Below are 24261 nucleotides of genomic sequence, written 5' to 3'. Positions count from 1 at the left end.
ACTAACTACCCAGAGTTAGCATAGACCACACAGGTAAAAGCCTCAGTCCCACAAGACTGCCCTACACTTCAAATGCCAGTTGCAAACCTGGGCCTCTCATAATTTCTGACCAACCAACAATAAATCAGGGGTGCTTACTATTTCCCCCTTGGGTTGGATAATTTGCTGGAATGGCTCACAGCACTTAGGAAAGCAGTTTATTCACCGTTGCTGGTTTACTATAAAGGATACGACTCAGGAACAGCCAAATGGAAGAGATCCAAAGGGCAAAGGATGTGAGAAGGGGAGCTGCATGCCCTCTCCGGGTCCACCACCCTTCCAGAACTTTCACATATTCACCAACCCAGAAGTTCTTGGAACACCATTGTTTAGGGGTTTTATGGTGGTTCCATTATGTAGGTAGAATTTATTAAATCAATGGCCACTGATGGTTGAGCTCAATCTTGAGCTTCTCTCCTATCCCTGTATGTTGGGGGATAAGGCTGAAAGTTCCAATCCTGTAATCATATAATTGGTTCCCCTGGCAACTAGCCCTATCCTGAAGCTGTCTAGGGAGCCCACCCACTAGGCATTGATATTACTCTGGAGATTCCAAGGGTCTTAGAAGCGCTTGTATCAGAAACTAGGAACTAAGGCCAAATATTATAACAAAAGATGTTCCTATCGTCCCTATCACTCAGGAAATTACAAGAATTTCAGGACCTCTGTGCCAGGGATTTGGGACAAAGATCAAATGTTTATTTCTTAGTACATCACAATATCATAGTATTTCTTCCTCTGGGTTGATGGAGACAGAACCAAGGTGCAAGTCTTACACAAGCAGGATTTCAGGCCACACACACTTCCAGTCTCTACCCACCCCCTAGCCCAGTACCTGTGTGTAGGGGACACGCTACACAGCCATAACCTGCAGCTCTGATTCTGACTCAGCAGTCCTGTACATTATATGGCCCCATGATTGCCCCAACCGAATGTAGCATTTGCAGCTCTTATCTTTTGCAGCTATACTATCGTTGGCAGCCAGCCTGCTGCTAGGTGACAGTTTCTTTTAAACTACTGAGATGAGCCAATCAGTCCACACAAATGGGAGTTTTCCTAGGCCTGTGACAGACTCCAACTAAAATGTGGTTTTCTACCCAAAGCTTTAGTGTCCTGCTTCATATGAAGTACAATTTCATTACAAAATAGCAAGTGCTTCCCAAGCCAATGAGGTGTCTCTAAATACATAGACCTAAGGCATGAACATGCTGATGTGAATGTAAACAACAGTCACACATAAAATAAATTAGTCAGTGTGCAATGAATTTAGAAAATACTTCAAATAAATAGAGGAGACTAAATGGTATTTATTCAATTAATCAACAAATATTTATTGAGCCTCTATTATATGACAAGTATTACCCTAGATCCTGGGAAAACAGAGATTAACCAAATAAACAACACTCAACGAAATTTGCAATCTAACGGGAGGAGAAAGACAACAAATTTTAAAATCTCTACTATGTTGAGTGGTAATAAATGTTGTGGAGAAAAGTAAAGTTGGATGAGAAGAATAGGGAATGCCCTGGTGAGGCATGAGGGCATTTGATATTTGATATAGGGTCGTCAAGAGAGAACCCTCTCAGAAGGAGCAGTTGTCAGGGAAAGATCAAAAGCCCTGAGCTGGAAATGTGTGTGTGTGTGTGTGTGTGTGTGTGTGTGTGTGTGTGTGTGTACCTGGCCCACTTCTTTTTCCTTCAGTGTTTGTCTTTTTATAATCTGCTTAAAAGAGCAATTTTTATATTAAAAACATTAACCCTTTGAATTCCATTTATGTAACCAACATTTTCCCCTCACTTCGTCAGTGTATTTTTCTTTTGTGATTTTTTTGCACCAGTGGAATTTTTATCAGAATTGCACTCAAATATATTAATTATTTAGGGAGAATTTACATGTCTGCAGCCTTCAGTCCTCCCATTTAGTAAAACCGGTAGTCCAGTCTTACAAGTACCACAAATTTTTATTAAGATGATTCTTTGGTTTTTAAAACTATTTTTGCTGTTATTATGAATGTAGGATTATTTTGGTCCATTGTACTTTCTAACTGTTGTTTCTGGTTATAAGAGAAAATTATTAGTTTTTGGAGCACAGTGGCTCACACCTGTAATCCCAGCACTTGAGAAAATTATTTGTTTTTAAATGTATATGTTTTTGTATTCAGCCATTTTTTCAAACTCCCTTATTTGAATAGTTTTTAGTTTCTTTCTACTATTTATAAACAATTATTTCATCTAGGTATAGAATTTCTGTTTCTTCTCATCATTAACATTTCATGTCTTAATTCCACTCACTAAAATTTCCAGGACCTTAATGAAAAAAAGATAACAGTATACTCACTTTTCTTGTTCCTGATTTTAATAATGTGTATCACTAGTATTTTTACAATTACTTGTGATGCCAGCCTTTAGTTTAACAGAGGTGTTTTTTATTAGGTGTTAAAGAAATATCCCTTTAGTTACAGATTAAAACATTCTTATTTGGACTGGATATTGCATTTTATCAAATTCTTTTTGGTATCTGTCAAAGAAATGATAAGTTGTTTCTTCTTTAAATGGCTAATACCATAAATTAATTTAATATAGGGTCTATTAAAATGTTTTTTGAGAACACTTTTTCCACAGGCTAGTCCATGAAAAAAATTGGGGGTGGGGAGATTATTGTCTGATCAAATAATTTGGAGGAAATGCTACATAGTGTATTTTCTTCTTAGAGATTAATTAGCTCATTAGCATAGTAAAGATACTGAGAAGTCCAGTAGTCAAGAATTCCATTAACTTTATTAAACCCTTCATTTCCAAACATTACCTGTCCCCCCTCCCTCATATAGCATTAATTAGCATCCCCTTGACCTGGGTTCAATCTAACACACTTGAGAAGTGTTATATTAATAGCTTTCCTTATATTAAATCATCCTTGCACTCCTGGAATAGAAACGCCTTGGCCATAGAGTGTGGCTTTTTAATCTAGTGCTAAAATCAGTTGGTTAGGTTTTAATTGAGGATTTTTGAGTCTGTAATTATAAATGGGATGGTACTGTCATTTTTTTGTCTCTGCCTTCTTTTGGCTGTTTCTCTTATTTTAGTATCAGTGTGATTCTGGATTCGTGATATGTATTGGGAAATGATCCACATTTTTCTGGGCTCTGGAACAATTTATGCTGCATGGGGAATTATCATAGGATTTTATTTTCTTAATTTGAAATATTTTCTACAAAATAGCCAAAAGAGAAATGAACCCAAACACAGTGCTAACTGGTTGTCAGTGAGCTTGTAATTAAAGCCCCTGTTAGCTTTATTTTCTTTACTGATGAGGCTTCAAGTGTCTTCATTTTTCCTCTTTGTGGGTAAACATTATTGCTCTTTGCCCCAAACCGTTGACGGTTCAGACAGCCTACCCTGCTTAGAAGCAATCTCTCCTTGCTCTTGTCACTCCAGGTCACTGCAGGACAGGGAAGCATCAGTTAGGTCAGGGAAGCAGGAAATGATAGAATCCCAGACAGAAGAACAAGACTTCTCCATGAGTATGTTGTCCGTAAGGCTGGGAACAAAGTGGGGTGACAAGTCTGAAGGCCTGGAGGGAGGGAGGCAACAGAGGCAGGTGAATTGTGAGGTCTAGAATCCCAAGAAGAGGTGAAAGAGTATTGATCTTGTTTTAAAAACACTTTCTTTGAGGCCGTGTTGAGAGAATGCTGGACATCTACAGTCTGTAAGTGGGGACAGGGAGTGCTAACTCCATTTCTGAGGCCAGTTCCTCCCCAAGTCACAGAACTCTTTATTCAGAGAGATGCCATATTATTGTAGTCAAAATACTTCACACAATTAAGGGTTTAGGCATGAAAACACATAAAAATTGATGTATACCTTCTTTCCCGGTGTGGGGATTACTCCACATTAAAAAGCAAAATACCTTAGCCATGCATTCCAGCTTCATAGCAGGCGCCTAGCTACATGCTTGGTATTTGTGAATAAGTACCTGGTGTTTGTTCAGTAAAGATGCGTGTTGTCTTTCCTTGTTTTTGTGCAATAGATGTGTTTCTAAAAGGTGGGGCACACATTACAATTAGAGAATTAATCTTTTTTTCCAGGTGAGGTATATATATATACACACATATATATATCCTTAGGCACTAAATGTGTCTGTTTTTTAATCCATCTTTAGTTGGTGTTTCTGAGCATGGAAACTTTTTCACCTCTCCTTATCCTGGTACTCTTAAGGTATAATAATAGTCTCAGATCCTTCAATATATTAAATTTTAAAAATTATTATATTAATATTCAAAATATTTTTTTTCTAAATAAGTTGATAAGTTGCCAGTGTTCTCTATTTGTTTCTTCACATGCTGGGTAGCTTGCACCTCTGTCTAAAATACAAATTGCACATAATACAATTCTTTAACCAAATATCAGTTGTGTTTCTTTTGAGACAAAAAAAGAAACTGCTAAGATTACATGTCTCTCAGTTATTCTCTGTAATGTGATGAATGCCAAAAACAAGAAACATGTATAGTAGAGGAAAATAGTGGTGATCAACAGCAAAGTGGTTCCCTCCGCTCCTCTCTATACCCCTCTCCTCCCTTCAGAGAAGCACATTCATCTAAGTGAATTGTTGGGAGAAACCTATAGTCCATTCCTCCATCCAAGGATCCCTCTATGTTGCAGGCATACGTTTAACATGCTTATTAAATGCTATTTTTTCTCTAGTAGTGTACAGCAAAAAATAATAATAATCAAAGGAAAATTTTGGTGGTCTGTTGCAATATGAAATCAGGATTTGAATGCCTGTAATATTATAACCAACACTGAGTTCTTTGAAGTTCCTTGATTCTCACAGAGCTAAAAATCATTCCTTACCCTTGATTAGAGAAAAATCTGATTTTCCTGTTGCATTGCCTTCTTGAAAGAGATGATATGAGAAAGTGCCACGATGAATTGTTGAGGGTGAATCAGATGATATTGATTTTGTGTCTAACCCAGCTGTACTTTCTCAGTTCCAATACCTCACAGGGACGTAGAGGCCATTCCACAGTAAAGACATCTGTGACTTGATAAAATTATTGGGTAAGGACATGGGAAAACATATTTTTCTCCATAGCCATGCTTGCATGTTTTTCTTTTTTTTTTTGTCTTACTCCTTTCCCTGCCTCCCCTTTTTGTGATTGTATAGAATATGCCAACATTTTGAAGGGACATCTTGGGAGGTGAGGCCGGTTCCCTGGGACCAGATACTCTGTTGTCGTGAGCCAGGTCACCATTTCATTCCCCTCTGTTAACGGTGACTGTAGAGTCTTCAGATGTTCCACAGTGGGTGGAGGTACTAATCTGAGCCCTGTACCCAAGCCATCTTGTGGCCCAGGTTTTAAAGTCGTGTGGGAAGCAAAGAAACAGATGCAAAAGACAACATGCAGAAAGAATGAACACAACTCAGTGACTAACGGGGCATGCAGGATCAGGAAGAGCTGAAAGTCAAGAGTGACATTCATATCCTGGAGAATGAGGTGCCCCCATCAAATTAATCCATTAATTAATCAAACATTCAGGACCTGGAGCCATTCACTCTCTAACATACTATTTGGCGTATTAATATGGCCATTAATTCCTGAACAACAAGCAGAAGGAAACAGTACTTAAAACCATGGTTGAGAGCACTTAGTTTTCCTTCTCTGATGATGTGCAAATCAGCAGTTGCACTTTTAAAAAGCCTTTCACATAAATCTGGGCACCATCCTGAATGCATCAGTCCTATTAACAGCATGCTAGTTTTGGAGAATTGCTACAAACCCAGCCTGAGGTGAATGGCAGCTGCTCTTCTCTGGCCAGAGCTGCTTAAAGAAGTGGCAAGTCCAAAGCCATTTAGAAACTGAAAAGTGGCCTTCTGATAAATAAAATGACACTTCTGAGGCTGAACATCATTGAAATAACTTTGTGCTGACGGAGAACTACAGAAGCTTTCCTATGGGAGGCTGGCACGCAGATGTCACCGTGGGGCTTTGTTGATTATGAAACTGGAAGCCATAGCGGTAAGTGGGTGCATGGGGGCAATCAAAAGCAGGAGGATGGCCTTGCCTGTGTCTGTAGGATGACTTGAGACGTAGCTGCCAACAGAGTCCCTTAGGTGTGTGCTTTATAACTGCAGGATGGTACAAATGACACTCTTAATTTTCTGAGAGTTTGCTTTGCAGTGAAGATTTAAGACACTGAGATTAATTTAGTTAAATTGATATTTCCCCTCGTGATTTCAGGGATTAAACAGTGAATAAGCCTCTTGATGTTGCTCTACCTCCTGGGGGGTCCAATAAATTACAGAAACACTTCTTGCCATTTTTTGGAGCTTCCTCTTCATTTATTCTCCTTTCTATGGCATACTGTGTATGGCCAGGCCTTTGCTACAATTTGTTATTTATAAAAAGTACAGAGCACATTTCAATCCTACCAGATAAAGTCAGAATTCTAACTGAGCTATGGGTCAACTGACTAGAAAAAGGAGTTTAAGACCCAACTATGGATGTAAAGGATGACATGGCTGTCTGTGAGGGATATGGTTTGGATTTGTATCCCTGCCCAAATCTCATGTCAAATTGTAATCCCCAGCGTTGGAGGAGGGGCCTGGTGGGAGGTGACTGGATCATGGGGACAGACATCCCCCTTGCTGTTCTTGGGACAGTGAGTGAGTTCTCACAAGACCTGGTTGTTTAAAAGTGTGTAGCACCTCTTCCCTTTCTCTCTTCTTCCTGCTCTGGCCACGTAAGACATGCCTCCTTCCTCTTTGACTTCCGCCATGATTGTGGGTTTCCTGAGGCCTCCCCAGCAATGCTTCCCGGGTAGCCCATGGAACCACGAGCCAACTAAACCTCTTTTCTTTGTGGATTGGCCAGTCTCAAGTAGTTCTTTGTAGCAATGTGAGAATGGACTAATACAGTAAGGCTTATGGAACTTCGAGTGGTGATTTGGGTTGGATTCCTGACATCTCCTTGGTATATCCTTAGACACATCATGGAGTCTTTCTGTTACATCATCATTGAGAAAACATCAGCAAAATGCTTAAAATGTTTTGGTAAAAAATATGTTGGCAGAGTCTTACTTAGGAACAGGCTGCATTCCAAAATTATTCAACTAATTTGGACAAATTGAGTGTCTACTATGTGCCAGACATAGTTGACTTAGATAGATGGGGCACCTTTGCCAACAAGTAGCCCTTTACTGGCAAGTTTCCAGTTAGTCTGCAAGTCAGCTGTGTATAAATTGGGATACATTTTCCTAAAGAGACAAATTTTGAAACAGTGGTTAGATTCTCAGGCCAATTCTCAGAAGCTAAGTTAATTCATAATGAAGTGGAACTCAACTTCTAATGGAATTCTCAAACCTAACTACCATTTACACAGTGATTTTTAACCCTTTGCTGCATACCACATTATAACCACCTACGAAGTCTTTAAAAATTTAATAAATACCAATAAGGCACGGTGGCTCACGCCTGTAATTCCAGCACTTTGGGAGGCCGAGGCGGGCGGATCACGAGGTCAGGAGATCGAGACCATCCTGGCTAACACGGTGAAACCCCGCCTCTACTAACAATACAAAAAATTAGCTGGGCGTGGTGGCGGGCACGTGTAGTCCCAGCTACTCGGCAGGCTGAGGCAGGAGAATGGTGTGAACCTGGGAGACGGAGCTTGCAGTGAGCAGAGATGGCGCCACTGTGCTCCAGCCTGGGTGACAGAGCTACACTCCATCTCAAAAAAAAAAAAATTTAATAAATACCAATACCCAAACTATGCCCACAGGACAATAAAATCAGAATCTATTACCAGTAGCAATGGTGGAAAATGGAGCCTAGGAAAGAATAGAGAGGAATGGGAAGCAATGCCTCTAGAGAGATCAGGGCTGTGACTGGGGGGTAGGGGCTAGGGTTCCAGGGGGTGCAGGGTGTGGTCTGGGGTATTGTGGCATTGGTGGCTAGAATAACAAGAGAAGATGCTTCTGGAAATAGTAGTAAGACTGTGGGCTTGTACCCTATAGGAGATTTTTGTCTTTTGACAGTAAACCATTTTTCAGGAGTAAGAAGATGATGCAGGGGGCGAGAATATTCAGCTCCAGAAGCACAAGGATTGGTGCTTCAATGATAAGGAGGGAGCTGATAAGAACCTAAGTGGTCAGCATCACTCATCAGTTTCCTTTTGTCCAGTTCATGAGGAATGAAAGAAGCTACCTTCAATCTACCTTCTTATTTTGGGGTGAAGCTTTCACAAAATGCCATGCCTCATGTTTCTCCTCTGAATATGTAGTTCTTTTTATCATCTTGGCCTGATTACGGGCCCTTAAGACTCAGCAGAGCTAAGGGGAAGGGAAGGGAATTGAGGGAACCACCAAGAGAGCTCCAAAAGCAGGAGTTGGCAGGTAATTCTAATTCTGTTCATCTGCGCCTGCTCTGTAACAGCTTTCAGAGTTCAGCTCTTACTTTCAGTCACTTCCTTGCAACCCTTGCAGTCAGAATTTCAGGGTTCAGAAACATAGGCCTAAAGTGTTATCACCATGTGGTGAAAGCAAGTTTGCTGGGTGGAGGATCTCCTCGGCTGTTTTGCCAAGTTCTCCTCATTTTTATAGCTGGGCATGAAGATTTCCTTTTTTGACATGACGTTCTGTGACTGTGACAATGTAGGAAAATCTGTGGAGATACAACATTCTCACATTTCAAGTAGCTGCTCTCAAATAAGGGACATTTTCTAAGTTCTACTGTTTATTTTTCCCTGGAATTTTCTAGGATATATTGCTTTGGCTCTGTTTTCTAGTTTTCTCTTTATGACATTTTGGTTACTCCCGGTCAACAAAAATACTGCAGTAGAAGAATTCCAGAGACATGTGAAAGTTATCTGTCCTGCTTGAAGGAAAGAAATTACTACTATTTTCTTCCCTCTGAGAGAGATGGCCCTTAAAAGTGTTGGAATGTATCTCTTTTCTTGACATTTTCTGATATTCCTGATTCTGTTTTCCTGGTGAGGGCAAAATAAATTATTGTGAAGAAAAGGAGGTGAGGCCCTGGTTCTACAGGTTTCTAGAGGTTCTGGTATAGGGAGGGTATGCACAGAAGAACTTCTTCCTCTGATTTACTGTAAGCAACAAACAAACGGATCTTTTTTCTCATAGATTGCCAGCCAAACTGTGTAGCAACACTGTGGAAAAGACCCCAACCACCTCCACAAAAGAAATTCTTCCCTTCACTAAGCGAGGAGTTTAACTCAGTTAGAAAATCTGGATGGACCTCAAAGGAAGAATTTTCTCCTTTCTAACCCAACCCATTTCAATAATAGAGAGAAAAACAGATTTTTTTAGAACTGAAATTCCTTAGCAAAATTTAATTGGAATAGCATTCTACCTTAATGGGCAATCAGCTTATTTAGTGGGTGAGACTCCATTAATTTTGACTGTTTCAAGGAGATTTCATAACCAAGTCACTTAACTTCAAGTATTCTGATGGAGCAGATAGCTCCCCATTTAGGAATTTTCTTGTGCTGGAGTAGGAGAATGAGAGCAGCACCTGCCTTGATATGCTGATGATACCCTCTTATTTGGCAAAGGTATTATTCATAAGATAGTCAATTAATGTCAGCCTATTGGAAAAATGACAGGCTTTAAAGCTTCTTCTTTAGATTAGAAACTCTAAAATTCTAAATGCCTGCAGATCCATATGTCAGTTGTTGCTTCTGACCTTTCCTAATTGAATTAGCCTCCTTCTAGTGAGCCTGATTTAAAAAAAAAAAAAATTTAATAGATGGGGTTGCTGGGGGTATCGCTTAGATTTTCCTATTGAAAATAAACATTCCCCTCCAAGTAGTTTATTTCCGGACGTATTAAGCCAAAGTCAGAAAAGTGGCAATAGCTTCAAATAGACAGGAAGGGGCTGTAAAATTAGCCTTTCTTAACGAGAAGGTCAGAGCTGCTTTATATTTTTTTAAATTTCACTTTTATGTGTGGCTCATTGCTTAGGCTCTCTCTGGCTCTCTCTGGCTGAGGCTCATTTAACAATGATCCCAGCAGTACTGGAGCCCTAAGCAATAAGACTTGGAGACCTATCCTCCTTCCCTGGGGTGAAATCACCTCAAATCATTCTTACATACTTGTTGAAATTTTCAGTTGCTTAAAGGTTTTTTTAAATGTAAATTTTCATTTTGAAAGCAAACAGGGACTCAGAAATGATTTTTGTCAGAATAAGTTTGGGTCTGATTCTCTCCTATAACCATTTCTAAAGGAAAAGCTTGGTTTAATTCAATCTCCAGTCAAGTCAAAAATCTAAAGAAAAGTGAGTCATTTCATTTCTCCTCTAAAAACTAAAGTGTCAGGAAAAGTTCTTTCATCTGTTTCAATATATTCCAATCTGTTACAATCTTTTTTTTTTTTTTTAAGTCATAGGAAAGTGTACGCAGAAGGAATGGCTGATAGGTGAACTAAAAGAGAAAGCCAAAATCTTTAATTACCTTTATCAGGTTAGCAGGGAAACAGGCACCTATGCCTTAGGTAGAGAAAGGTGATTAGCATTCAGAATACTGAAGCCCACATCAATTCAGAAAGGGCATGATTTTAAGATAAGTTGAAGGGTAAGTTAGAAAGAAGCAACTTTTTAAAGCTTAAGTATAAAACTAGGATGAGATCAAGGATGGGTTGTTAATAAGAGTCAAGGATTAGTTGGAAGTAAAGTCCCTAATTATACCCAGAGTATTTAATAGACTCAATTGTGTTAAAGAAGATCTTAGAGGTCATCCAATCCAACTTCGATCTTTGGTTGCAAGGAACAGATGCCTCCTCCAGCTGACACTAGCCAAAGACGGGAATTTATTTAAAAGTTATATAAACTAAGCACTGAAAGAAAGCCAGACCTAGAGAATGAAGGAGATTCCAGAATTTGTCTTTATTTCAGGACCTATCTCTTTATTTCTTTGAAAATTAATGCAAATATCCTCATCAGCAGCATAAAGCTATTGTTTGTACATGACTATGGCTGAAGTTCTAAAATGTGTTTTGAATCATGAAATTACAAGCACAAATCTACAAAATGGTGATAGTGTCTCTATACTAAGAATACAACTGCACATTTTCAATTTCTCTAAAATGAACTATGTTACTATGTAATTGCAATTACAGAATCGCTGTTAGTGATGAAAGACCCTAAGCCTACCTAGACCAATCCTCTTATTCTACCATTAGAGAAACTGTAGCCTGGGAAGAAGTGATATGTTCATAATTTCCCAGAGGTTTAATAGTAGAGCCAGTAGAAGAATGGAGATCCTTTGATGGCTGCTGTATCAGATGTGATGCTTTGTGCCACACTGGGAGCAGTGGCCAAGAAAGAACTTAGTTAAGAACCTGAGTTCTCTAGTGTCAGACTCTCCTTGGGAAAGTACTTTATACCTTCCTGGGCCTTCATTTGTGTAATATGGATATTAGTACTCCCCATAGGATGGGGTTGTTGTGAGGATTAAATGAGACAACAAATACACAGTTATTAACAAAAGGTCTAGTACATATAAATGCTCTAAAAACAATAGCAATTATCAATTGAAAAATATTAGCTTTTTGCTGCATAAAAAACAACCCTGAAACTGAATGATTTGCAAAAATATTATTTCCTACTTATAAATCTGTGACCAGCTATAACTCTGCTAAGCTTAGCTGGCCGTGGCTCCAGTTTTGGGCTCATGTTGGTCCCATAAGTTTCCTCATCCCAGATCCAGGCTGAAGGAACAACCCCTACCTTGGATGTGTTGTTCTCATGATAAAGGGGAATATAAGAAATGGGAACCATGTGATGTTTCTTAAAACCTCTACTGGACACTATCACAATGTTGACTCTTCGCATATTCTGCCAATTACAGCAAGTCATTTGGCCAAGCCCAAATTCAATGAGGCAGAAAAGTTAATTGCATCCACAGGCAAGCTATGTTCAAGGATGGAATGAACAATATAATCTAGCACAGAAAGGTTGCAAAAAAATCTGTGGTCACTGACACAAGAAGCTTGAATAATCTGAAACTATAAACTACATAGGCCATCTGTAGTAGCTCAAGTCTTCAAAATTATGGACTGTTAAGAAAAAATCAGAGATCTAGGGAAGGCAACAAAGTTATTTTGGGTACAGACAGGATAAGAGGGTATATAATACCATTCCTTCTCCCAGAAGCTTCAATAGGTAGAGGATATACTGATTTAGAGGTCATTTATTTCAGTGTTTCCAAACCTGAAAGGTATTTCAAAGGGTTCATATTCTTAAAGCAGCAGTGGTATGCATTTGCATTTCCACTAATTTTTTAAAAACTCAATACATTTAATGTTTATGTAAAAACTGTTTCCATTATAAATGGAACACATCGAGAGCCCCCAGGTGTATATGGAGGAAGCCTGCTTGGTGGTAATTGGAGATTAGATGACTTTGCTCATGATTTGTAACTTAGTTTATAACACAGATGAGCACTACTAGGTGCATCCTTTATCATCATACATTTTTAATTGTTTTATTCTTAGTCATATGTTGTTTACATTTCATTCTCAACTCTGAATTAATGAGGAATTTAATGAAGAAGAAAAACATAATTCTGTCAATTTTCTTCTGGATACTTTTCCCCAGATCCATAAATTTCTTTCATCTGAGAAAATAATTATATGAAACATCAAGATATCTCTAATATTTCAAAACATAATGTAAAAAAGAAAAATAAATTGATGCTATTTATGCATCCTGTCTGTAACCAACAATCTACTGCAGAAATAAACACTGATGATGCTTTGAGGTCTGTACCAGGTTAGGGGATAGATCAGAATGGCTGTGTTCCTATTATTTTTACACCTCAGTACAACATCACAGGCCATTCCTTCTGCCTGAAAAGCCCTCCTTCTTCTCCCTCCTCTGCCTAATGTTCCTACTCAGCCTTAATCCACAGCTCAGCTCTTACCTCCCATTGGAGAAGAAATTATCCTCTTCAATTTCCTCAGCTATATTTGTTGCTCTTTCCCCAGTATTCCCATAGCACATGCAGGGGAATTACCTCCTGAATAGCCTTGGTTTTGAAAATAGTCACTGAGTCTGTCTTTCTGACTTAACCCTGAATTGAGATTGGGGCAATTTGGTTTTCCAGTGCCCAGCAACATGCCTCACACCTAGAAAGTACTCAACACATCTTCTTGAGTGGATGAGAGTAAACAGAATTGCAGCTTGATAGGTAAGATTGAAAACTGGAAAGGACACTGAAGAGAGCATTTCAGGAAGAAGAAAAGCACACAGAAGTAAGGAGTAAGAAGACAGAGGCTGAGATGCACAAGTTCTGTTTAAGGAGCAATAAATGAGCCCATGTGACTAGACCAAAGAGTTTAAGAAAAGAAGTCCTGGAAAAAGCAGTGGGGAGTTTGGGTGTGTTGGGGAGGGTCTCAAGGGACACACATTGTCTTGGTCTGCCCTGGCCATCATATGTCAAAATATCACATAGCTTAAACAGCAGAAGTTTATTTTCGCACAGTTTTGGGAGCTTGAAGTCTAAGATCAGGGTACCTGCTTTACAGGTTTCTGGTGAAGGCTCTCTTCCTGGTTTGTAGATGGCTGCCCTCTGGCTGTGTTTTCACATGGTGGGAAGAGGGAGCACTCTGGTGTCTCTTGCTTTTCTTATAAGGAAACTAATCTCATCCTCGTAATCTCATCATATGACAACTCACCCTGCTAATCTCATGTAAAGCTAATTATCTCCCAATGGCCCCATCACCAAATACAAAATACCACCAGACTGGGGACTAGGGCCTCAACATATGAATTTGGGGGGGACAAAATTCAGCCCATAGCATCCACCCATATTGAGTGGTTAAGGAACCGACCATTGATAAATGAAGTGGACCCAAAAGATTGCCATCATCCTTTCCTGCCATTATTGGGGTTCCATTGTTCAGTTAAGAAAGTGAATGAAATCTAGAAAATCAGCATTTCCAATTAAAAAGACATTAAAGCCTAAGGACAAGAAGAAAATAACCTTTTAATTTCTGAGATGAATGAACAAAGAAATTTTTGTGAGTGGTATCTTCTATTTCTACAGCAGCCATAAATCATACCACTGGGAGCTGTACCATTTTACTTTTAAATGTACATTTTTGAAAAAAATATAGTCATTTCTTATTATTCTCCTTTTGTACAATTTCATTGTATTCATAACCAGTCAGAGGGTCCTGCTGATTCTCCGGCAGAAAAACTATTTGTTATATTCACAGTCCAAGTGCCTACTGATTAGCACAGGTATTTTGCATTAGCTGATTGGGATAGAAGTACAATCTTTCTCTAAGCTTTACTGCTTTCTCCATTTTCCATTTTTTGTTATTTTTCAGGCCTGGATTCCTTTCACTTGGTTCATTCTCTTAAGAATTACCAGCCACAGAATGATGTTTTTATTTATTTGAAAACTTTATGTCCATTTGCAAATGATTCAAGACAAGACTGAGAATTCCACTGCCTGATTTGCAGAAAGTTGTTGCTGCCTTAAAATGTGCTGGGCATGTCCTGTTGATAGATAGTACAAATATACAGTGTTAATACAATGGGCAAACTCCAGAGCATTTCCATAGCTCCCGACTATTGAATGATATACAAAAATATATGACTTGGGGACAGCTGAAATTGTTTCCACACTTTGAGCTCTGCTTCCATTAGACTGGTTCACAATATTAGATTGAATCCCAAGGTGCTACTGATAATCATCAGCTGTTTTTCTTGCCAAGACTCTTTGTTCAAATGTATTCTTTCATTATCCATGTGCTTTTGAAAAAAATGAAGGAAAGAATGCTTTTAATTGAATAATCTGTATTCTGTCAGGTATTTCTTCTCCCTAGGAAGGTATCTGAAAACTTACTTTGCTGTTTTTATTTATCCTGCCAGTGTAGTATATTGATGAGAGAACTGAAGTCCAATAGTGTTAAAACAAGACATGAAATATTGATTAATTCTTCTTTTAAATTCTCTTTTTACCCCTTAGTATAGCAGATTTCAGAAGCTGCTGCCAATACCTTGCTCTCCAATAAACCTCCATTATTGGGAGGGGGGTCTTGATAGCCTTCAGGCTTTGATAAATGATTATTATGCTTTTAAAATGTTAGCTTTGAGTGCCTGAGGCTTGACTTTCATCAGTTCAAGAAAGAAACAGTAGAACTGAAGCTGCAAAGTTTGAGCCAAAGGCCCCCAAAGGAACCATTTCGTGAAGGGAGTTAACCACAGATACTGAGGCTTCTGAACTCCTTGTCCTTGTCACACCCGATACTTTTTCTGCATTCCTAATTGTACATTCCCCCATTGCAGGCTAAGACTTGCCCTTTGGGTCTAGGCCAACTGAGTTTGCTGATTTCTAAGGTTAAAAAGTTAAATAATGGATTTAGATGTACTTGTAAAGAAGGGAGAAGGAAGTACGATGCTTGGTTGGATGAAGAAAATCAGGGGACAGTGAATGAGCAGAGTAGGAACTGGAGATTATAGGAATCTGGCTGTTTAGGGTCAAGGACACCCTCAGAGCAATCACCCTAAGGCAAGAATAGGCCCTGGGGAGTCAAGAAATCCAGTGCCCTCTTAGGACCCAGATGAGCTTGGAACAGAGGGGAATCTGATAAAGTGTACAAGAGAACTGCACAGGACAGCCACAGCACAACAAAGAGTTATCTTGTCCAAAATGTTAATAGTGCTGAGATTGATAAACTCTAATCTAGAGAAAGTGCTACAATTTTTTGTCATCAAAGTATGAGTTTCTTGAGTTCAGAACCCAACTCATTGAGCTATTGGTATTCAATAATTAGCAGAGCATCCTGTGAATACATAATAAATCCAACATAATCCAGTTCTCTTTTGAAAAGTAGCCATTTCCATTTCCTCAGTTTCTCCCCTGAAATTATCTGAAAGGGAAATGTCACTCAGTTAGAAGGCTGCAGCTTGCCGGATAGTGGGAAGAAAGTGCTTCACAATATCTTTCCAGAATGAGAAGAGGACAGAGTGTGCTCAGAAACAGAGGTACAGGCAAATGAAGGCTGCTGACAGCCAAAAACACTGAGACTGGTAAACATCATGATAGCTGGACAGACAAAGAATCCCTGTATCCATGTGATGGATCCTTTTTACATGAAGGATCTCTGTATCCTTTCGACATGAAGGAATGGGGGTAAACATCAAGGGTAAAGTAGCTTATATTTTATTGACATAAACTAGATGAAAGATCATATCTTAAATGATATGTCTTCAAGCATGTGCTACATCAAGGTCTTGACAGCATCATTTTTCCAAGAGATGTTCCAGTAAATTTAAGTAGTTTCCAAGTTGTAAGTATCTTGATTACCAAGGAGCAGCGGGATGCAGAGGCTGACCAGTAAAATCAAAGGATTGATGGCTTCCTCTTCACACGCCTGCCTTTATTTTCCCCTGCATGGCTCATTATTCTGCTGCATTAATTTAAGCTTTCCTATTGCACAGAATTAGGGGCTTAAATTCTCTTATCATCCCTGTGGGAATCTTGATTGTTTATTTGTGGATGAGAATAATTGTTTTTATTCATCCCCAAATGTGGAAGGTAAAAAAACATGCTGTGGTTGATGGCCAGCTGATACATAGTTAGTGCTGCGTGCATGAGTGACAAATTATGAGACAGTATTTTGCCCCAGAGGATACCCTTTAAGAATTTTTAAGGCATTTGATAGTTATCACTTTAAGGCATTTGATAGTTATCACTAAGTCTTTCCAAGCTGGAAATCATAAACAATTTCACATACATCAGGTAAAGTCTTTTTGTTGTAGTTTTCATTGAAACTTAAAGGTCTAGTTGTGTATAATTTATAATTTCTCATTTCCAGTATGCTCACACAGCAACCCAGTAGAGTTTGGAAATGGTACAGCTACCAGACATTCCGGAGCCAGTGCCATCAGGCCAGTGAGTTCCTCTAGGGACCGAGATTATTAGGCATTTATTTGGAAGAATTCCTGGATTCATCCAGAAGTTGTCGTTATTCCACTGCAAGCATCATTGTATGGACATTAGCTCCAAATAGTTAGAGAAAAGAACTACTTTGCTAGCGCTAGCTTGTAGCGCTACTGTGGGTAGGAAACCCCATGCCGTTTAACATCCCAAATATATCAGAGGCATCAGGGAAAGGAACTGCAACTGTCTAATTAAGTGCTGTTTGTAGGACAGGGCACTTGGGCAGTATGAGCCTCCCCCATCTGAATCAAATGCAACACATCTTGTTTAAAGAGCTATTGAGCTAATTAGCATGGCATGTCTACACAGAAATAAAACAAATCAGGTTAGGTCCTAAAGGAATCAAGTATCAGAAATGTGGTAAAGTTTCCTTTTTAGGTGGTAAGATGGAAAGATCTTTGACCAGATGCCAAACCCTGAAATTCTTGATCTTCTTTTCCTGTGGTAAAGAGAACATAGATATATAGAGAAGCCACTATGACCATTGTATCTTCTTTATTGTTTGAGGGCTGTGTTCTGGAAGCTTACTGTTGAACCTTCAGAAATGACTGTGTGGGCTGGACCAGAATGAGTCAGGAGAGCTTGCTTGTTTCACAGAATAAGTGTCCATATGTCACAAAGAGGATCTTCCTCTTTTTCCTGGAGATATCATATTATCTTTGTCTTTGATAATTAGCACGTCTGTGAAGGGACCACATCAAAGGGAGGATGATTTTTCCTAATTATGATTTTTTTTTCTCACTCAAATTCACCTTTACGCTTAGCACTATTGTTCAGTTATGGCCTTGGCCTTCGTCAGCCATTGCAACACCTTCCATGAGTGGCAGTGTAAAGGAGGGAATCGTGGAGTTCTCCCCACAAAAGTTTTGTGACCATTGTCACTACCATTGCAAGGTAAAAACTTTATACCCAGCTTATATTTTTATATATACCCCATACATTTAGTGTCATTCCCATCACACAAGGGAGCGTGAAATGTGATCTGACCTATTCACCTGTTTGTTCATTACAACATCCAATATGCATAGAGCATGGTACCGTATAATGGTTAAAATTTAATTACAGACTGTTGAGGGTGATGATCACAGAATCATAGTTCAACTGTCTCATTTTAGACACAAGGAAAATAAGACCCAGAGAGGCTAAATAAGTGGCCAAAGCCTCATGTTCGAGTAGCAGCAGAGCTGCAATATGAAACCAGATATCCTCACTCCATTTCTAACTGCACTCTGTGTTGACTCTGAAACACATGGCTGTGCTTTGTTGCACTGTATTGTGATCAATTGTTTTAACATGTGTTCCTCCCTCACTAGACCATGTACTCTTAAGAAAATATTCATCACCAGCTTCCTAGCACAGTCAGTGGCACATAATGGGATCCCAATAAATGTTGGTTGAAAAAGTGAATAAATGAGTAAATACATGAGACCTGTTTTTTTCCTCATCATGTAGAAACAAACAAATGCCATAACTTTTAGTGATCTCTACGAGTACTTGGTCAGCCTGATAATGAAGAATAGACAAGATAGGGAGTGAAAGGCAGAAAAAATAGTATGAGAAGGAAGAGAAAAAAAAGAATACACAATTCCATAGGAATAATAACCAGACAAATTCAGTACATAGACAAAATGTTTAGATTCAATTTGGGAGCATTTTGTCAAGACTCTTGCCTCTTCTGATCTCTTCTAATTTTCAAATAAGGGCTTTTTAAGCAGATGGTGCTTTAAGCAGTTCCCATCATTGCTGCTCCTCCTCAAACCCCACAATGCAGGATTGACTGCAGGTTAAGTTGTCTAAAAGGCAAAATTGTTCGTTACTGTATCTCGCTTCCCAGAGATACGTCTTCCCATTCATTTTGCATCTATTGCTGCCCCATGTTCCTGCTACTGTCACAGAGGAAAGTGCATGTAACTCGCTGTGATCTGGTTTCTGGGATATTTTCCATACACCAGAAGATGTGAAGGAATGGCTACTTAGGTAGTAACATTTCAGACTCAGTGACAAGTATGCAGAGAGGATGTATATGGGCTGAGTTTGTGTCTCCTTGTAAATCACCCAAAGTCAATGCAAGTAAAAGCTAAAAAATCCAATCATCAACCCCCACTGTGAGTTTGTGTTTTTCCTGAAATGCTGGCATATTGTAAGTAATTTGACACTAAGTAGTGCCTGTTAAAAAGAAGCAGCAGCAGCAGCAAAGGATTCAAGGCTCCTAATTATAGCACACTGATGGCTTGGTACTAGGATGTGCATCAACAATATTGAGCATCAGTAGGGAGCAAGTACTGGCTGGAGGGCTGTATGCAGAGAGCAGTTATCAGTATCTAAATGTCAGTTTGAACTGGCTGTGGTCCTGTAGGCCAAGAAGTCTATATGGAAGGTAGACCATTTAATCTTTTTCAGAGGTGTTGCTACACAGCTGTCAAACAAATTGGGGTGGTCCAAATGCCCCTGTGGAGAGTTTTAAGGAGATGGGCAGTCATCCGTTTTGAATGGATTGAGTCACACTGGCTAAAGACAAATATGGAGATCCAGCTTTTCATTGAACATTCCTTTGAACCGTTTGGAACTTGGCAGATGCCCAATCAACACTGCATCTAAGTACATCACCACCCTCCCCCTCAGTTCCTGCATTTCCCAGCTCTTCTTTGAACATACCAACCATATTTCCATATTTGTGATTTTGTCCTTTCCCTTCTCTCTTCCTGAAATACATTTCCTCATGTGATCCAAATGGCTTCTTCCTCCTTGACCCTCCCCTGTCTTTTTCAGATCTTTCTTCCCAGGATCGAAGAAGGCTTTCCTGGCCAACTTTTATAACATAGCTACCTCCAAATCCAATCCACTGGCCTTCACAAAGACAGAAGCTTTGGTTGTTTTGATCATTGTTGTATCCCCAGCCACCAGAACAGTGATTACCATGTAGCTTGTTCAATGGAAATACAATGAAGAAGTTGGTAACATAGGTCTTAAAAAGGAAAAGTCTTGTCTTATAATGCCTGGAAAGCAGTTAAGAAATCTTTTCAGATGCTTTCATTTCAAGTTATTCACATACACTGCATGTAAGTTACACTTAGAAACCCAAGCAGCCTTCGAGTAAGTAGTAATATGTCCAGGTAAGCAAGATAGTACTATTATCATTCATTTCCCATCCAGGCTCCAAGCAACTTTAAGAGAACCGAGAACCTTTCCTCTGATAGACAGCACTAATTTGTGTCTTATGGAAAATTAAATAAATTATTTTTCACCTGAAGGGAGAGGATTATTTGACTTCAGATATTTGCCATATGGCTTCTCCTCCACACAACATAGCTTTGAGGCTTAAGGTAGTAAGAGCAAGAGTATTCCCATAAATTATTCAGAGATAATTCAAAATAAGCGTGCATCTTTGACATATTGTCAAGTTTCTCAATGCTTTTTCCTGATAACAAGTGCTATGTTTTTGATGAAATGTTGCTCATTTCTCACACACCTTATTGTTCTGTGTGTGTGTTCTGTGTTTTTTTCTGTTTGTTATTGTTTGTTTTCATTTCCCTCAGAGTCCAGTCTGGCTCATATCTCAGCACAGGGTGGTTTACCTTCATTCTGGCCATGGACGCCTGTTATGGCATTCACGTCTACGGGATGATAAATGACACCTACTGCAAGTAAGATCACAAGAAATTATTTTTATGCAGCTCCAATTCTGAGATCTTGTCAAAATATCACAATTCATTTTAATACCATAAATCTGAGAAACAGATAAAGCAACAATTATTTCCCAGTGTTCTTTGCTGACATGACATTTTATTGTCAGTGCATCAAGTTGTGACTTCTAGGGGTGATAAAAAGAAAAATATTTACCAGTCTAATGTCAAATGTAAGGAGGAACACTTTTCCCTTAATCAGTGGCATAGCAGGGACTTTTGGCTTGACAATACAGAAGAAGTTTAGTGGTTGTGTAATTTGCAAAAGCAAGTTTGTCATTTCTGCTGCTCTGATGGCTTGATGGATAGCTATCTACTCAATGGTTAGTTAGATTTGATCATGAAGGACAAAATGTCCTGAAGCCTCAGAGAAACTGACAGCTTAACAAGAATTCCTGGAAATTATACTTCACTAATAAGTGAGTAATCTGCCAGATCCTTATTTAAAATGAGTGTGTTTACGCACAGTATATCCTCGCTGGTGGGATAGTTTCTAATTAGATAATAAAACAAACCCTCCATGCTTCATCAGGATAATGGAATCTATTTCCCTACTAACAATTGGCACAATATAATTCACAGACTCTTTTAATCATAATGTCAAAATGGTAACTCTCAGCCACAGTCTTCATGAACAAATATTTCTTCCCAAACTATAAGCATAATGGAGCTCAGATGAGCCAATATCTTACTGTGAAAAATCACAGTTTCTTCAAGTTCTGCAAGAGGCTATCTAAAGTTTCTTCAATTATACACCATTTCCTTTTTCAAAAGATAGCCATATGTTTGAATGTAATTGGCATGATATATAAGTTTTATTTGATCTATTAAACCACTAAAAACTTGGTACGTCTTCCTAAAAGCTTTCGTACATATAATAGCTTTTAACTGAGTTCATGGACAAGAATCATGTATGGGTTTGTGAGTAAATGCATTTACTGGGCACATAATGGATTCTTGTAAATGAGTGCTTCATTCTTCATCTCAATCTTTCTCTCCTTTTGTTTTTTTTTTCTTTTCTAGGACAGAAGGGTATAGAAAAGTCCCCTACCATTACTATGAACAAGGAAGAGATGAGTGTGATGAATATTTTCTTCATGAACATGCCCCATATGGGGGTCATAGGTTTATCACTGAAAAGAAAGTGTTTGCTAAATGGGCCAAGAAGCACAGGATAATATTTACACATCCAAACTGGACATTGTCTTGATAATGGTTTTTCTGATCTTGCCGCATCACTTAATGTGATCCCCATACTGCAACTGTGATGCTGATGATGCTAATGGAGATGATGGTAATGATAAAGACAACAGCAATGATTATCAAGTTCCTGCAAGTGTACACATCTCAGATGTGGATGGTGACTCTGCTAGTAATTTAAACTTGGCATTTCATGGAGGATGGTTGTGCTCATGATGTTCTTTCTGGAGGTTCAACACTACATATTGTACTTTATAATTTAACTGGAATTGAGATGAAGGCCAGTAGCATGACAACTGTGACCTAAGAAATGGGAAGATTATCTTTCAAGATAGCTGCCTAGAATTGTTCAACAGTGAGTGACTTCCAAAAGCCAAAAGAGTTTGGCCTCATGAGGCAAGGTGATTGATTCAATGACTTATTGAATCTCAGCAGTTCCACCATCTTGAAGAATGACTGATTGTCAAACACTGACCCAAGAACTGCTATCAGGGTGCAAGTATCTTACTAGTTAGCCTAAGCACAGGAAAATATCTCTTCCTAATATACCATCTTTCTACAGTGTTTCCTACAGCTAAAGCCTCAGGCCATTGCCTGATTAATGGTGAAGATTTCATGGACATCCTACACTTCAGGATTACTTGACTATCTCAAACAAATAAATCAAAATGGGCCAAGTAGCAAATCTTGATGAATTTCCACTCTTACCATCCATTCTTACTACCAACAGTATAACTGAACATGTGATTAGAGTGATCTATATTAATGTTTAGTTATTTTTAGTTGAGTTCTAAATATTTCAGAAGGCTACTTAACATGTAAGATACCAACTTCAACACTGTAATAACATATACTGTGAAAACATTCCTAAAAAATAACCAAAGGGTTTGCTAACTCTGCTTCAACATCCAACAACACAAAACCGTATCATTTTTAAAATCACGAAATAGAGACAGCAAAGCATATTTTTACATCAATTTGTATCCTATCATACTTCATAATATATATTTGTATATTCAAATTTCTATTTTATAAGCCCAAGGTGTGTTTCTCCAAACATTACATTCTCATTGCCAAGTGCCAACTGTTACACATGGAGAGGAAATGATTCCTTATATTAAACCTGACCAGAGCTTTTTGCCTTCTAGGGATTTATTTTTCCTATAGTGTGTCAGTTGTTATGCCACAATAACAACAATAATAATGACCTTAGTGTCCAAAGTGCTTTGTCATTTAGAGTCCTTTAACATCTGTTATACCATGTGATGCCCTTGAACACCCCATTGGGCTATTGTCTGTGTATTCTGCTCTCTTTAGCAGATGATCTGTAATTTGGTCATTGTTGTGTTATATTCCAGATTGCTCTACTTACTAATATTTGTATAGAATAGAATTTATGTAAACTAGTAACCAGTTGATCTCTGTGCCGAATACATTGTATCAGGATTACACAAAAAGTATCACAAAGGAAGATCTTGGCCATATGCTAGGACCCCTGTGAAAATAAGTAGTTTTGAGAAGTTTTTCTATGTACATATATATATATATATACACGTGTGGTTCTATTTAGGTGGGGAAAAGATGAAAAAGCAGGGACAACAAGAGGAAATGAAGGCAGAGAAATATAGTTTCCTGTCCTAGGGTTGAGACAATTCTATTTTTCATATACTTATTGCTCATTAAATAGTAAAGGGTTGATTTGCTGAAAGAGTAGCTGAGAATTCAGAAACATCCTTGCAGAATGATTCAAAAGACAAAAGCCAGGCTCAACTTATAGAATGTTTTGGAGACTGGAAGTAATGATACATTTCACTTCAGAAGCACTTGTAGGTCTTTACTAGTGCTAAGTATTATGGTGAGCTATCATTAAAATGTGCCATCTTGGATAAAGGCCTTTTGCCTATTCTATTCTGCCATTTTGATACCTCAATATTCACGCCCATAAAAATTACTAAGCCCCAGTTCTATCATTGGAAGTTGTTATTCTTTTGTTGTTCTGTTATGCAATTTTTAATTCTATGAATGTTAAGTTTTTTTGAGCTAATGATAGATAGAAATGCCCAAAGAAAAATAAACAGAGACAAATGTTAAAATTGCCGTGTAGACTGTTTTTCCCCCTGTTGTTTCACTTTAAAATAAAAAGAAATCCTTGATTAATCAGAATGCCTTGGGACATGAACCTAATTTATTTAGTTTTCTAATAAATAAAGGGCCAACTCTTATTTGTTTTAGCCCCTACTGATGAGAAACATTTGAAAACTTGCTTGCTCTCCTGCCCCGTTGTAGCTTTCTCTGATGAAGACTTTTGCAGTATATTGTATCCCTCACTCTATGGCAGAAGGTGTGTGTGGAATCTGTAGGCTCCAGTGTTTT

The 24261-nt window shown here is 38.6% G+C and overlaps 1 protein-coding gene across 4 annotated transcripts in view; it reads left to right on the top strand.

The window, feature by feature from the left end:
* The window catches only part of ST6GALNAC3 (ST6 N-acetylgalactosaminide alpha-2,6-sialyltransferase 3), a 556201-nt gene extending 532220 nt beyond the window's left edge, over nt 1-23981 (top strand). For 3 of the 4 annotated variants that reach the window (XM_054452444.2, XM_063653969.1, XM_063653965.1), the window contains exons 4-5: nt 20542-20649; nt 21712-23981. In XM_054452444.2, the coding sequence (XP_054308419.1) occupies nt 20542-20649; nt 21712-21898 (295 nt within the window). In that variant the 3' untranslated portion in view covers nt 21899-23981. The remainder of the gene's footprint in view (nt 1-20541; nt 20650-21711) is intronic. The other variant, XM_063653975.1, reaches the window with a different exon arrangement.
* Nucleotides 23982-24261: the final 280 nt, after the last annotated feature.

The sequence above is a fragment of the Pongo pygmaeus genome, chromosome 1, assembly GCF_028885625.2.
Source record: "Pongo pygmaeus isolate AG05252 chromosome 1, NHGRI_mPonPyg2-v2.0_pri, whole genome shotgun sequence".
In the NCBI taxonomy this organism is placed as follows: domain Eukaryota; kingdom Metazoa; phylum Chordata; class Mammalia; order Primates; family Hominidae; genus Pongo; species Pongo pygmaeus.
This window is presented reverse-complemented; position numbering and strand designations above follow the sequence as displayed.